Here is a 13,827-nt window from a genome sequence, read left to right as displayed (position 1 = left end):
GGTTGAAACCATCCTCGTCGAGTGGATTGAGAATGTTCAGTCTCATAAAACCGTAGAGGAGTTGGCCGTGAGCCTGGGGAGGAACAATCTGAAAGTTTCCAAAGGTTTATTAAGAAAAACTAAGGGGAAGATGCCGAGACAACAACTAGGATGAGGCTGAGTTCATGCCTTATTGTCAGAATCACAACTATGAGCAGACGAGTGAGGAAAAACAACCTCATTTGTGATTTTTTTCCTCTTATAATACATGCAAGAAATGAGTATTTTAATGACATCACTAGTAACACATGGCCTAACCCAGAGTAGTAATAAAACAAACTGACAACCAAGTACCGCGTTTAATCTTTTGAAATACTTGAAGAGTTTAGTCAACATATGCTGAAGCTGCTCAAGCTGAAATACAGCCACAAACACTCGTTCAACATCTCCAGGAAGTAAAACATAAATCTTCTCTCATTACAGCGGTGACTAATCGATTCTTCATGCTCATCCCTCATACATACAAAAGCCACCACAATCCACAGTTCAAGAAAAATAAGCACAATCAAATGAGGACCTAATAATCATTCACTTATAGTTATAAATTTAATCTGTGATCAGTGATTAAGTAATCTCCACTGTGGTTAAAAATATAATTGATAAATACAAGATACCCCTCAGATATCATGCAGTCTAGCCCAAAATCCACTGGGGCTATGAAAGATATAAAAGACAGCTTTAATGTGACTAAAACAGTTATCTTCTTTCCACTAAAACATGTTTTTGTATCAATGCTGGTGATAATGCACATAAAAAAATTAAATGTCAAAATAATCTGCAGCAAAGAGCTGAAAACTGCTAAAATCAACACTTCCTCTTTGAAAATCTTCACACTCATTGCATGTGTCAGACTTTTAAAGGAGTGATACTTTGGGTTTTTTTTTTAAATGGAATTATGCATTTAAAACATTTCCCTGTGGTCTACATAAACTGTAAATGCTCTGCTTGGGTCTGAATTCTTCATTCATTCAACTCCACAGGTCCATCTTCAACCATATTTCTGACTAATGACACCAGAAAGGTCATTTTGAGCGCTGGCCCTTTAAATGCACATGAGCCACTTCAGGCCCTGCCCCCTCCAGGTTGCTGGCTGTGTTGCTCTGTCCCATTCAACCAACCACTGAACATTTTAGGTAATCGGCTCGAAGTTTGGACATATTTTCAGTTTTTACTACAACCGCTGCTGCTGACAAACAGTTATGTCATACTCGGAGAAATGTTCGTCGGAAGTCTTGACCTTATATGAGCAAATGTGACATAACTATTTATAGACGTAACAAAGTAAGCCGGAATTGAAACAGGTTGTAGAAATCCACTCAATTTTTACCAAAATGAATATAAAGATAGCTTTGCAGCACCCGGAGGGTTCAAATTCAAACTTTTTGATTTATTAGGGTCCAAATACACAAATAAAAAAACCAAAGACTAATAAAAGTGGGTTTAGCAAAATATGACCCCTTTAAATACAAATAAAATATAAAGCTGAGATAGGCATAGAACACAGAAACGTCCACTAGTGAACTATTAGGGTCCCCAAATACACAAATAAATGTACCAAAGACTAAAAAAAATGGGTTTAGCAAAATATGACCCTTTTTATAGATAGATAGATAGATAGATAGATAGATAGATAGATAGATAGATAGATAGATAGATAGATAGATAGATAGATAGATAGATAGATAGATAGACAGATAGACAGACAGACAGACAGACAGACAGATAGATTTTTTTTGTTTTTACTACATCTCTATGTCATGAAACTTGCATAAAAAACAATATTAATACCGCTAATCAAAGGTGCTCAGTTCATTTTTCCTTCAGATTCTGTCAAATGTAATTCATTTTCAGTTGAACTGAAAACATTTCAGTCTATTTGAAAACACTGGAGTGATGGTGAAGGCAACAATTTCACCTCATACAACACTTCCTTGATTGATTCATTTGTTTGTCTGTTATAATCCAAGCAAATGTGACACAACATAGGCAACAGATGGCTTTTTTGTTGGCAGGTTTAAAAGCACGTCAGGGCTTCAGATCCAGTTGGAAAAGACTGTGTGACTGCAACTAAACAGGGCAAAAACTATTCTAAATGTTGCACACACATAAATGGATATTAGCCCTTAATTAAGTGGTGAAACCAGAACAAAAACTCAAACTAACCCTTTCAGAGCCTCATACAGTTCTGTGTGATTCTCTCTTTTACGGATGAACTTGAAGTAGTCCTGTGTCACATCCAGACACTCATTCATTCATTCATTCATTTATTTATTTGTTTTGAGCAGAAGCAAAAAGATTCAACATTTTTTGTGTACAAGGAACTAATTTCTGAGCAAATACATTAATAAATAAAGATGATGAAGACAAAATAGCAATTACCATGTACACCAGTAATAATAGAATAAATTCAGTATGTACTGCTTAATAAGGAGTGGGAAGAAGAAAACGTATTAAATCCCACCCTCATCTCACATTTATACAACATAACACATTACTTTTACTTCATTAATGATACAGTAACATCTATTTAGAGTCCTAATTATGTAAATGACCGATAGAAAACAGACTAAGAAAACTGAAGTATATTACACTTAGTAACTACACTACAAACAAAAAGTTGAGGATATTTTAAATTTTGGGGCTATTTTTTTTTTTTTTCAGTTGGGATTCTTGTACAGCACTTTTTGTTTTTTTGTGAGTGAATTGAATTGAAACAGATTTTTTTAATGGCCAGACATGGTTTTATTTTCAAATGGCAAAAATGACCAAAAACAAGACAAAAAAAAAAGAAATATCCTTAACTTTTTGTTTGTAGTGTATCTAAATGATAGTCTGCATAACTTATAATGCAATATATTTCAATAATCACTTATCAACAATGGTAATGGAAGTGGAACATACCAAACACATAACAAAAGTTAGTTGTTGATCATCTGTTGTTTTTATATATATGTCGAGGCCCAAAACGGAATCTGTCCCGATTCTGAAGCGGGCCGGCCCAGAATGGAATTCTATTCTAGGCCGGCCTAGAATGGAATCTCTATAGGATTCCATTCTGGGCCGGCCCAGAAAGGAATCCTAACTCAACCTGGCCCTGAATGGAATTCCATTCTGGGCCAGCCAGCCCAATTCAGAATCAGGCCGGCCCAGATTGGAATTCTATTCTGGGCTGGCCTAGAATGGAATCCTGCTGCTATAATTTTATTTTTATACCATGTTTAATGCAAATGATCCATAATTCCAGAATTTGTCAAATATACATATATTTGAGTATATTTAAGAGAACACAAAAACACAAAAACCTTTGATGAAGCCATCAAAGACTGTATATAACCCTTTTTATTTTTTTATTTTTTTTTTTTTTTAAGTTTTTTTATATTCTATGCACTGTAATTATTTACATGTCTGATACAAATAAATAAATGAAAAATGAAATGAAAATCATCTCCATCTCAGAGCAGAAATGTTCAGAGTCATGCAGAAGACGGCTTTAGTTTCTTCACAGATCTTTTAAAGCCTGCAAACGATACAGAGCATTTAACTCCTGTTTAATTTCGAAAGCAACTCTGCAAACAGGAACGTTTTGTATGTTTGTCCTGTTAATTTCCGATAAATACTCGGAACATGAATTACTGGAAGGAGTAGCAGTGATAATGAGCTGTAACGAGCTCGACTCTGTGGTGGGCGTCATGTTACAGCAATAATGCAGCAGCAGGCTCGGCCCTTATGTCAACAGCAGAGCATTATAAGACCACAAAAGGCAGGATTTACTGCTACGCTGGTCCGTGTGATTGAATTACACTGTATGGATGCTACTGTACAAACTGTAAGTAGGGAAATATCTGCAGCCAGTAGCAAAGTAGTAGAGGCTCAAACAAGGTCAATGTCTGGGAGGTTTTCCAGAGCGCCGTTCATCTCTTCGCTTTGACTCACAGGCTGCAGCTCAGACTGTTCGCTGTTCGGTCAGGTCACCGCCACCGAAGAATCAGATTTCAGGTGACCGGCTCAATCTGTCAACAGGAGCACAAACTGTCACGACCCCCCATGACCAAGCAGACTGCACGGCAAGAGGCACCTAATAGGAACCAGCGGGGGTACGCTCGGCCTCCATGAATCAGAAGCCAAAATCCTGACATGGCTTTCCAACACGCTGCTAACTCTGTTTTTATTTTACAGCTAGGATCCCTGAGACAAGGTACTTTTTTACTTTTTTAAGTCACCTAAACCCGTAAGAGTAAAAAACGAAATATAATACCGTTCTCCTTCATAGTCTGACCTCAACTGGAGTGAGGAAATGAAACGATAAAGCAGAAATAAGTGAGAAAAAATTGATCTGAAGAGGCAGGCGGTGTAAATGAAGCCAACGGGGCTAAATCTAGGAACTGCTTTCCCATTCCGTTTCAAGCCAACACTTTTCATTTCTCCTCCCAAGCCTACCTTCTTTTCATTTTATGCCTTCAAAGCGCCTTTTTCCTCTCAGGAAAGTAAAGAGGAAGAGCTAGATCTTTGCAGACAGACGTGCAACGGCAACACCCGCCCGGTCTAATACCTGTTCATCACCCGCCACAAACCTGGCGCTGGCGTTCTGCGAAAGCCTCATAACGTGGCACAACTGATAACCCATTGTGCATCCTTGGGTGCAGTAAAGCCACACATCATCAACTCCAACCTCAATAAACACCAGGCTATTTCCTATTATCTCCCACTAATGCATGCAAGAACAAGAACAGAACACTCATATTCGACAAGAGCCATTAAAATCCACACATTTCCTGCTCTTACTTTAAAATTATAGGCTTCAACTTTTTCCTTTGCAGGCATCAGTTATGGATTGTAATTTTATGGCAAATCAGTCGCAAATTAAACCCTGTTGCTGACACAGCACCTGCGTTTTAGCTGTATTTGATATGCAATAGGCTGTCACTTCAGATACTCTCTACAAATACAGTGAAGCATATATTTAAATTTAAGATAAAGTTCAATCCCAGTACGATTTAACAAATTAGTGTGTAAGATTAATGATGCCCAATGCAAGCTTTTGATACTGGTTGGGTTTTAGTTGCAAAAAAAAAAACAAAAAAACAGTAGGCCAAACCAAGTATAATTCTTATTATTCATCCAATAAGTCACCAGTGTTAAGTATATGCATGAGAAAAATGTAAAAGCGAAATAAAGAAAGTAGTTTTTCATCTGGTAATAAATGTCACGTCATTATTTGCCGATATGCAAAGTGAAAATTCCCACAAATCACAATTAGCCAGTGTCACATCAAGAGCAAAATGATAATTACAGATTAAAAAGGTTAATATACATTGTTTTACATCTATGACAGACATTATTACAAGGAGCTAAATTTCCTATCTAATGAAGGATGACATTTATAAAATTAATTACGAGATGACTGTGAATATTCCCTCTGCAAGCGCTGGTAATTAAAGGAAAAGTACGTTCATGTTATATTGACTCATACAACAATAATCCTCCTCCATCATCTCGTCTGACCCTCTGTCAGTGTGTGGTGATGTGTTTACTTCTTATTTTGCTTTGTTCGAGATGTTTTTGGGTGTTTCTGGAGGGACAAACGGTGTGTGTACCTCCAGCCAATAACAGCAGAACATAAACAACAATGAAGCAACTCCAGTTCATTCTGCTCTTTTCACTTATTGCACTGTTCTTCAGGTGTTTGTGAAAGTTCAACCTAAGGTGCTCATGTGGAAGTTTTAGTAGACCACTGAAGTCACTGTTTACATGTCATGCATCATTCATTGATAAAAAAAAAAAACAACAAACTTTGGTTCAGTTTGATCCAGACTAAGCCCACGTCTTTTGTTCAAACCAGACCAGGTGTATGCTTTCGATTGGATTTCTTGTAGAACATCCCCGGATTCGTGCAGTGGTGTGGGCAGGTTTATGTGCATTTTAGAGCATGAATGGAAAATGTTTTGAACATTTCATTGCTTTTTTCTCACCACTGCCAATCGCTCTCTCTCATTCAATCTACTCCTCTTTCAAACACCACTGTCTGCCTGGTTCTCTAAGCAGAAAAGGATGACGTTTGACATTTTGTTATCAACACAAGCAAGTTTTACATACAATTGTTTCTTATTAATAGAGCTCAACCGATATGGGGTGTTGGGGGCTAAAAAAGCTGATATCCAATATACTGGCGATATCCGATATATCAGCCGATATATGAAATAAGAGCATTGATTTACAAAGGATTTTTTTTTTCTGCCCAGTTTGCTCAGTTCTGGTTCTAGTTATTATTACCATTGTATTTATCACCATGGTTGTTATTGTTGGTATTGTTGATATTTTCTTGTGAGGGTCTTTGCCATCTTCTGTCTTTTTCTCCTCCCTTCACTCTTTCCTTCTCTTTCCCCCTGTTCCTTCATGTCAGGTATGGCATCAAAATGTGGTTCAACGAAACTCAAAATAAAGACAGCAGAATATCAAGGGGACCCTCATATACTTTATGAAGTTTCCCTTGGCAAAGCAAATTTGTTCGGCACCAAAAGGCAGTCAGACTACCATTCTGCTGTTATGATGCTGGACTAGACAAGTTAAAAAGAAAGGAAAAATATATATATATACACAGGATATAATATTAGATAATGGTGGACATGAATCAACAGTTGCATAAATCTTTGTTTATCTCACAAAGACAATTTACACAATAGCGGTCCGTGATTTAGCGTGATTGTCAGAGCAGAAGTGAAAGTGAAACTGGCACACTTCAGTATTCCTCTACCTCTAAGGACAGCACAGACACACAGGAGCAGCGAGCGACAAAATCTCTGCACAGTAAAAAAGTTAATACATCAGTTACATATTGGCCGATGTTGATTAATCCATGATACACTATAATCGGCCCGATTAATCCGTCGGGTTCTACTCCTTAATGGCACTATGTTCAGACTAACTGAAAATATTACGCTTAGCAGAATCTCACTTTTACATGTTGCTAACAGTCAAAGTTAATTTTTGAGACCAACTTGGAACACTCTTAAGCACAGCAATAACAACGAAATCATACAAACTATATTTTACAGTATAACCTACATGAGCAGACCCAGAACCAGCAGCATCTGAAACCATGAGAGCTGCAGCTGCAACATGTAAATCAACTAAATTCAATTAATTAAGGTGAGTAATAATGTCAACACCAATATTACTGTCATGTGTTAGCTAATTACTGTTTGTCAGTAACCAACGGTTCATTTTACAGTGAACTCAGCAGGTCCTCAACAGCAGCAAACAAACCCAGTAGCATGAATAACACTTGTCTCTAGAAAAACATCTCAAAAAAGAAGAATTATTAAATATCGTTGAACATCATTTCCTAAGACAAATACGTCAGCAATTAGCCGTAAGTAAGTTATGAAGTCGACATGCAAACTGGTCTGCGCTTATTTTGATTCCATTCAGATTCCAACAGTAACAATGTAAATCCAAATGAAAAACTCTCACAACAAACATCCACTTCAGGATTAAGAAGTTGGCAATGCAAAAAGCTGACATTGGCAGAACTTAATCCGTCCCTGTGAAGAAGCAGAGTTCTACAATGTAATGGAAAATGTCTGTTACTGTGCAAAATTACCAGACCTCAACAGTGAAATGTGACAATTTTAATAATTCAACATTTTGGGTTAAAATCTTACAAACAACAGATGGGTTGAAAGCATACCCTGCTCTCTCATCTAATGTTTTCAGTTCATTAATAATAAAAAACAGCAATAAAAAGTTGAAATTTTATTTTAAAAAAGGCTTTAAAAGGGTTGACAACTTGACAATATTAATAACCCTCCACTCACAACACAGAAACAGTAAAAGTCTGTGGGAGACACTGGAAACTTTACTTTCAATGTGCTCCCAGCAATATAAAAACCTGAAACTCCTGCATAACAACTGTACGTCTGAAAACCAAAAGCAGACCGTTCCTGGATATCATTTCAGCTCAATATCTCAGAGAAGAATCGCCTTCAATACTAATTCCAACAAAGACATTAGTTGTTTTGTCTGTATTATCTGTGAGTGAATGGTGTAATGGTTTCACGTCTGCATTAATATGAACTGTGTCGTTCTTCATAAGAGAAACGAACACCAAGTGACACTAATTACACCCAAATCTCCCATGAGCCATTATTCAAAGAGCCGGGGCTTAAAGCACAAGATGACAGGTGGATCTGATCACGTCTCCTTGCCAGACTTTGCTCTGAGGGAGGTCCAGCTTGTTGGTGAGTAACCTTTAGTGCATCGGACAGAGACATAAGGACTAATGAAGCTGTGCTTTCTTTTCTCTCAGTGCTACTCTGTGCATGATTAACACATCTGTAAAACTCAAAGGATATCTCAGTATGTACAGGTCGGCTGCCTACTGCCAGTCCCGGCCCACTCTGCTGTCAGATCTAATACCTGATCTAAGGAAAAGGACTATTAAGTAGCCACATCAAAAGGACACATCAGAGAGGGTATAAGGGGGGACAGAAGGGGAACAAACAGGGCAGCTGAGGGGTGATGCGCCTGTTAGCCCTCGTACAATCATCTTAAAAGAGAAGTTACAGCATGAACGTAAGCCAGCGGTGAGCAGAACATGAGCAAGTGTCATCCAACTGTGATCAGAAGGAGCTAAAAGCCTCACTGTCTTTTACTCTCCCCAGCGCTGACAACCTTAAAGTTTCTGTAACAGGACCTCGGGCTACCTCTATACAAGTAAAACGTACAACTCTAACCTTTTGTGCATTTGGAGGTTTACACAAGTTCCATTCCTGACTCTTTCGCTTGATCTTCTAAGGCCATTATGAGGCCAATTCAAGACCCATGTCACGTCCGTACCAGGAAAAAAAATAAATAAATATGGCAGGAGTCTGACTTTGATGATACTGGGGCATTCAGAAAAATTCTGGGTGATGGTCTTTACGGCAGCTTTCTGACTTCTTGTGCAACTCTAGTGTCTAATTTACAGGTTATCTTGAAAACGGTGCAATTTTGTCCGTTTCAGAAGGATCCAAATTTGCTCTGAATGTACTGCTGTCAAGCCAGACCTTGAACCTGTACTCACCCACATTAGATAAAGGCTGTTTCTTCTAGAAGTACAATTCTTTTAGATAAAGGCTGTTTCTTCTAGAAGTACAATTCTTTTATGCGACTAGACTCCTCTCCTGTCTAAACCCTGTGATTTGTAGTAGGGGGTTTATCTATTACATGCTGGTTTGGTTTTATAGTTTTGTTACAGTGTGATCATCAATTTTTCCTCAAGAACATATTAAAAAGTGAGACTAATGTTACTGCCACATTATGCAACTTATAGGTAATATTAACACCAGGAAACCAAATCATTTTTTAATTTAGTACGGGATAGAGGGGTAATATATAATAATAATGAATATATCTGTAAATCAACATGATATTTATGTTCATCGCCATGTTTATGGAATGACTTCCCGTGTCATGCACTTCTGTTTTTTCCACATTTAGTAAATATTGGTAAAGTTTTGCGCATATGTCCGATGGAAAAGCAACTAGTGACAAGACATCTAATATCCCAAAACCAAAATTGGCAAACATCAGCAAATTTGAGATGATGCTGATGTCCAGCCTTTGAATCCCTGATTGTAATCCTGTCACTTTTACTTTTTCATAGATGTTTCGAGGCCTGGCTTCTAATTACTGGACTTCTGACATTTCCAGAACCAGTGGAAACCCTGACTTACAGCAATCATACAGAGACAAACAGCAGCTGCACTCAACCAGCAGGGGTTTCCCCATCACCACGCTAATGATGTTGTACTGTCGTAACAAGAACTCAGAGACATTTGCATACATAATCCAGTGTATGACTGAGGTGTAAAACATTACCAACAGCTGCCCTTTCATATAAACCATCATCTGACCTCGGTCTGTAGGGAAAACACTGACACACACTGGTTCTGGATGTCTCCAAAGACCTAGTTTACATAATGCTACCAGTCTGACAGCAAAGGGAGACTGAAAGAACAATGAAGCAGTGTATGAATAAATTTCACTCCATGTCATGCCATGTTAAGCTTTAAGACAGCGACACACAGAAACTGAAGGATTCTTGCCCAGGCGAAGCTTTCAAGCCTCCTCTTTTATTCGGCAGACAGACATGAAGCAGTTTAATCCACACTGCTGGTCTCAGAATAATCATTAAATGCTTTCAGTGATGCAATGCAGGCTTGGGCCAGGCAATAGTCCCTTAGAGTACAAATAAAAAGCCTGGACATTTTCTGGCAGGAAGCGAGCCGGTTACAATTTTTGAAATGAAACACAAACAATATCACGGTCAGCACAAAAGAGCATCAGCTCTGTTTTAGGCACAGCGGCAGGCTGTTTAATCCGAGGTATTCCACCCTCGTAAAAATAAACTGTACGTGCTGGAAGATAACATGAAGAGGTGCAAAATCAAGGTATAGTCTTTGACAGTTTTGGCTCTTTCTGCTCGTTCTTTATCTTCCAGGAAAATCTGTTAACCTCACTGTCCTACTGTCAACTGCTGCCCATGAGGAAATCTTCACACACTTGAAGTAAAACCAGCAGCTTTTGCTTGAGGTCGAAAAATTGAGGATTTTTCAAGGCCACTAGTTTGGAGAAAGCAAAAGTAGAAAGCACAAGAATCAGAGCAAAAACACTTTGACACCGTCGGAGATTAACCATCTCTGAATCTGATAACCCTTAGGCTAAACATCCATGTCAAAGTAATAAATACCCAAATAAATCAGTCAGTCTCGATCACTTAAAATCAAACCAACTAGCAATTTCTTGCTGTTTATCCTGTCTGAGTCCACAACTTCAGCTGCGGAGCCAAATATAGCCTATTAGCCACAACTGGAGCCAAGTTCTGCTAAATCCAATACTTTGTAAACTGTCCTATCAGCTCTGATTTATCTACCGGTGTTCAACAGCACTGCTTTAACATTTAACACCAACTGCAACTGAACAGCCCTGTAAAAACAATGCATTTAAATCTAAAAATAGTAGTTTAATAAACATCAGAACAATAGCATGGAAATACAAAAGCCACACAGGTGGAATACTGTGAATAATTGACAAGATAAATGTCAGTTGGAGCTGGTTTTTAGATGAGGTTCAACACATATGCACCTAAGAGCCTGCTGGTGGTGTAAGTGGCAGTGTGCAAACGGGAAGTCAAAGGTGATCCGTGGGCGATAAAAAGAAAATCTGTGTCAGGAGGACTTCAACCCGAGTCAAACCATGCTGTCACCACCGTCCTGGTTTACTCTGGTTGAAACCCCTCCTCCACCTCCACCCCACAATGCTGCACTTCATAATGAAATAACAGACTTATGTAGGTCCTTGGAGCTGTAAGATAAAGTTAAAGATAAAGGTAAAAATAAAAATAAAGATAAAGATAGTGGAGCCACTGTAACATGTGCAGTTACGGATAACAGTTACTGAAGCCAAGCTGACCCTTTTTTTTGTCTCTCCAAAATGATTCATCACTGTTCACTATAATATTACCCTCTGCATTTTGCATTTTGGGGTGAAAATCTGTTACCTTCCTACATTTAATTTACTGATCATGTAGATGTTGACAAAATCTCAGAGTAAATTCAAAGGTTATTATATCAAATCAGGAAAACATGAATAAACAGCCCTTTTCAACCAAATATATGATTAACTGAACACAAAAACAAGTATCAACATGCACTGTCATCTGTAAAATAATGTGCGTTTTAACAGGTGAATAAATGTTGCAGAGGATGACAGTATTTCCACGGTAACTACGGAACCTCTGAACATCCAAATGGGTCATATCTGATGACCATGAAAAGACTTATAACTGCCTTTTAGCTGAATTTCATACACGTACTGACAGGATTAGTGGCTCAACAGTTATTAAATATGTCATATCAGTGAATGCTTTTGATCGGAGGTGCATGTTTATGGCTATTTATGGGTTAATACAAACTACTAGTGCTATTCTAATATTTTTAAGCATCTTTGTTGGATGACACTTCCATGCTTTTATATTAACCTTTGCATTTTGCATTTTCAAGTGAAAATCTGTTATCTTCCTATATTTAATTCACTGATCATGAAGATGTTGACAAAATCTCAGAGTAAATTCAAAGGTTATTATATCAAATCAGGAAAACATGAATAAATAGATCGCTTTTCAACCAAATATATGATTAACTGAACACAAAAACAAGCGTCAACATGCACTGTCATCTGTAAAACAATGTGGGTTTTAACAGGTGAATCAATGTTGCAGAGGATGACGGTGTTTCCATGTTCAGTAGGGAGACTCTGAACATCCAAATGGGTCATATCTGATGACCATGAAAAGACTTATAACTGCATTTTAGCTGAATTTCATACACGTACTGACAGGATTAGTGGCTCAACAGTTATTAAACATGTCATATCAGTGAATGCTTTTGATCGGAGGTGCATGTTTATGGCTATTTATGGGTTAATACAAACTACTAGTGCTATTCTAATATTTTTAAGCATCTTTGTTGGATGACACTTCCATGCTTTCACATAAACTTCCCCACGGAGCTTTGCCAAGTCTCGAAACCTCCTATTTCTTGCAGCTTTGTGGCCGGAAAAACTCACCAGGGGTCAAACTCATGGATGATGCTCTCGAAGCGGATGACAGCGAAGAGCCTGGAGCTGAAACCGGCCAGCCAGGCCAGGAACAGGATGGTGAAAGACAGCAGGGACTGCCACCCGGCCGGCTGCGACAGGCCGCCGGACAGCCCTCCTCCTCCTCCGGCTGCTCCTGCTCCCGGTCCCGGTCCTGCCCCGGCACTGCTGCTGCCGCCTCCTCCTCCTCCTCCTCCTCCTCTCTCCACCACCGCCGTGCTGCTGCGTCCATTCCCGGAGTACGACGGAGCTCCGGAGTTGAGCGAAGATTTGTGTTTGTTGTCGGAAACCGGGTGATGCTCCGCCATATTCTACGTCAGTCCCGTCGTGGCAGCAAAGCGAAGCGAAGCTAACTGGTATCACACAGGAAAGAAAAGCCCCCCCCTTCTTCCTTTTCTCTGCCACGCTCCACTTCCGAAACCACTCGCGCCACCTTCCCAACGCGCCCCGCGCCCCCAAAACACCGGCTGTGATTCCTAACTTTCTAACCTTACGTCCCACCGACCGCAAAACAGGCTAAAATATCCCAGGGAGTCACATAGCAGCGCGGTTTCGGAGCATTCTGGAAGTGACACATGCGACTCGAGCGGTTCCTCCTTCCTTCCTTGGAGCTGGATTGAACGGGGGCGGGAGCTACGTTTGGAGCCGGAAGAGCCGCTAGCCAATCACAGCGAGACAGGTACGGCCAAGCGGGACGCGGCTCAAGGATGTATCCAGTCACACCGCAGTATTTGTTTGATGGTCAGTAGTAGTGACCAATCACGGCAGAGCACTGGGACAGACGAAAATGTGCTGGTGCGAGAGAAAAAGTGAAAGACGGGGATGATTGACAGGTGGGAGAGCCTATAGGATGTGAACACACGGGTCACACGGACCAATGAAATAAATGAATTTCAGAGAAAATCCTACACAGCCAATAAGGATAGAGGTGGGGGAAGCAGTCAGCTATGACAGCAGGTAAGAATACTCCAATACTCCAGGATAGATAAGAAGTAAAAAAAAAAAAAAAAAGTCCTGCATCAAAATCTGGAGTTTCGAAGAATGACAGAAGAATAAAAACAAATTTAGATTTTTTTAAAAAAATCTTTTTACATTTTTGACTTCAGGTGAAATATTGGATGATTTCAAAGGGCAAGGACCTTGGCTCCAAAT

At 39.2% G+C, this 13,827-nt stretch overlaps 1 protein-coding gene across 1 annotated transcript in view; it reads right to left on the bottom strand.

Annotated features, from left to right (window-relative positions):
- LOC115435750 (dolichyl-diphosphooligosaccharide--protein glycosyltransferase subunit STT3B-like) overlaps nucleotides 1–13,302 on the bottom strand; it is a 165,262-nt gene extending 151,960 nt beyond the window's left edge. Inside the window, exon 1 of the mRNA XM_030158356.1 lies at nucleotides 12,646–13,302. Within this exon, the coding sequence (XP_030014216.1) occupies nucleotides 12,646–12,983 (338 nt within the window). The 5' untranslated portion in view covers nucleotides 12,984–13,302. The remainder of the gene's footprint in view (nucleotides 1–12,645) is intronic.
- Nucleotides 13,303–13,827: the final 525 nt, after the last annotated feature.

Source organism: Sphaeramia orbicularis, chromosome 16 (assembly GCF_902148855.1).
Source record: "Sphaeramia orbicularis chromosome 16, fSphaOr1.1, whole genome shotgun sequence".
NCBI classification, from domain to species: Eukaryota; Metazoa; Chordata; class Actinopteri; order Kurtiformes; family Apogonidae; genus Sphaeramia; species Sphaeramia orbicularis.
Note: the sequence above shows the minus strand (reverse complement) of the source record. Positions and strands in the feature narration are given on the sequence as shown.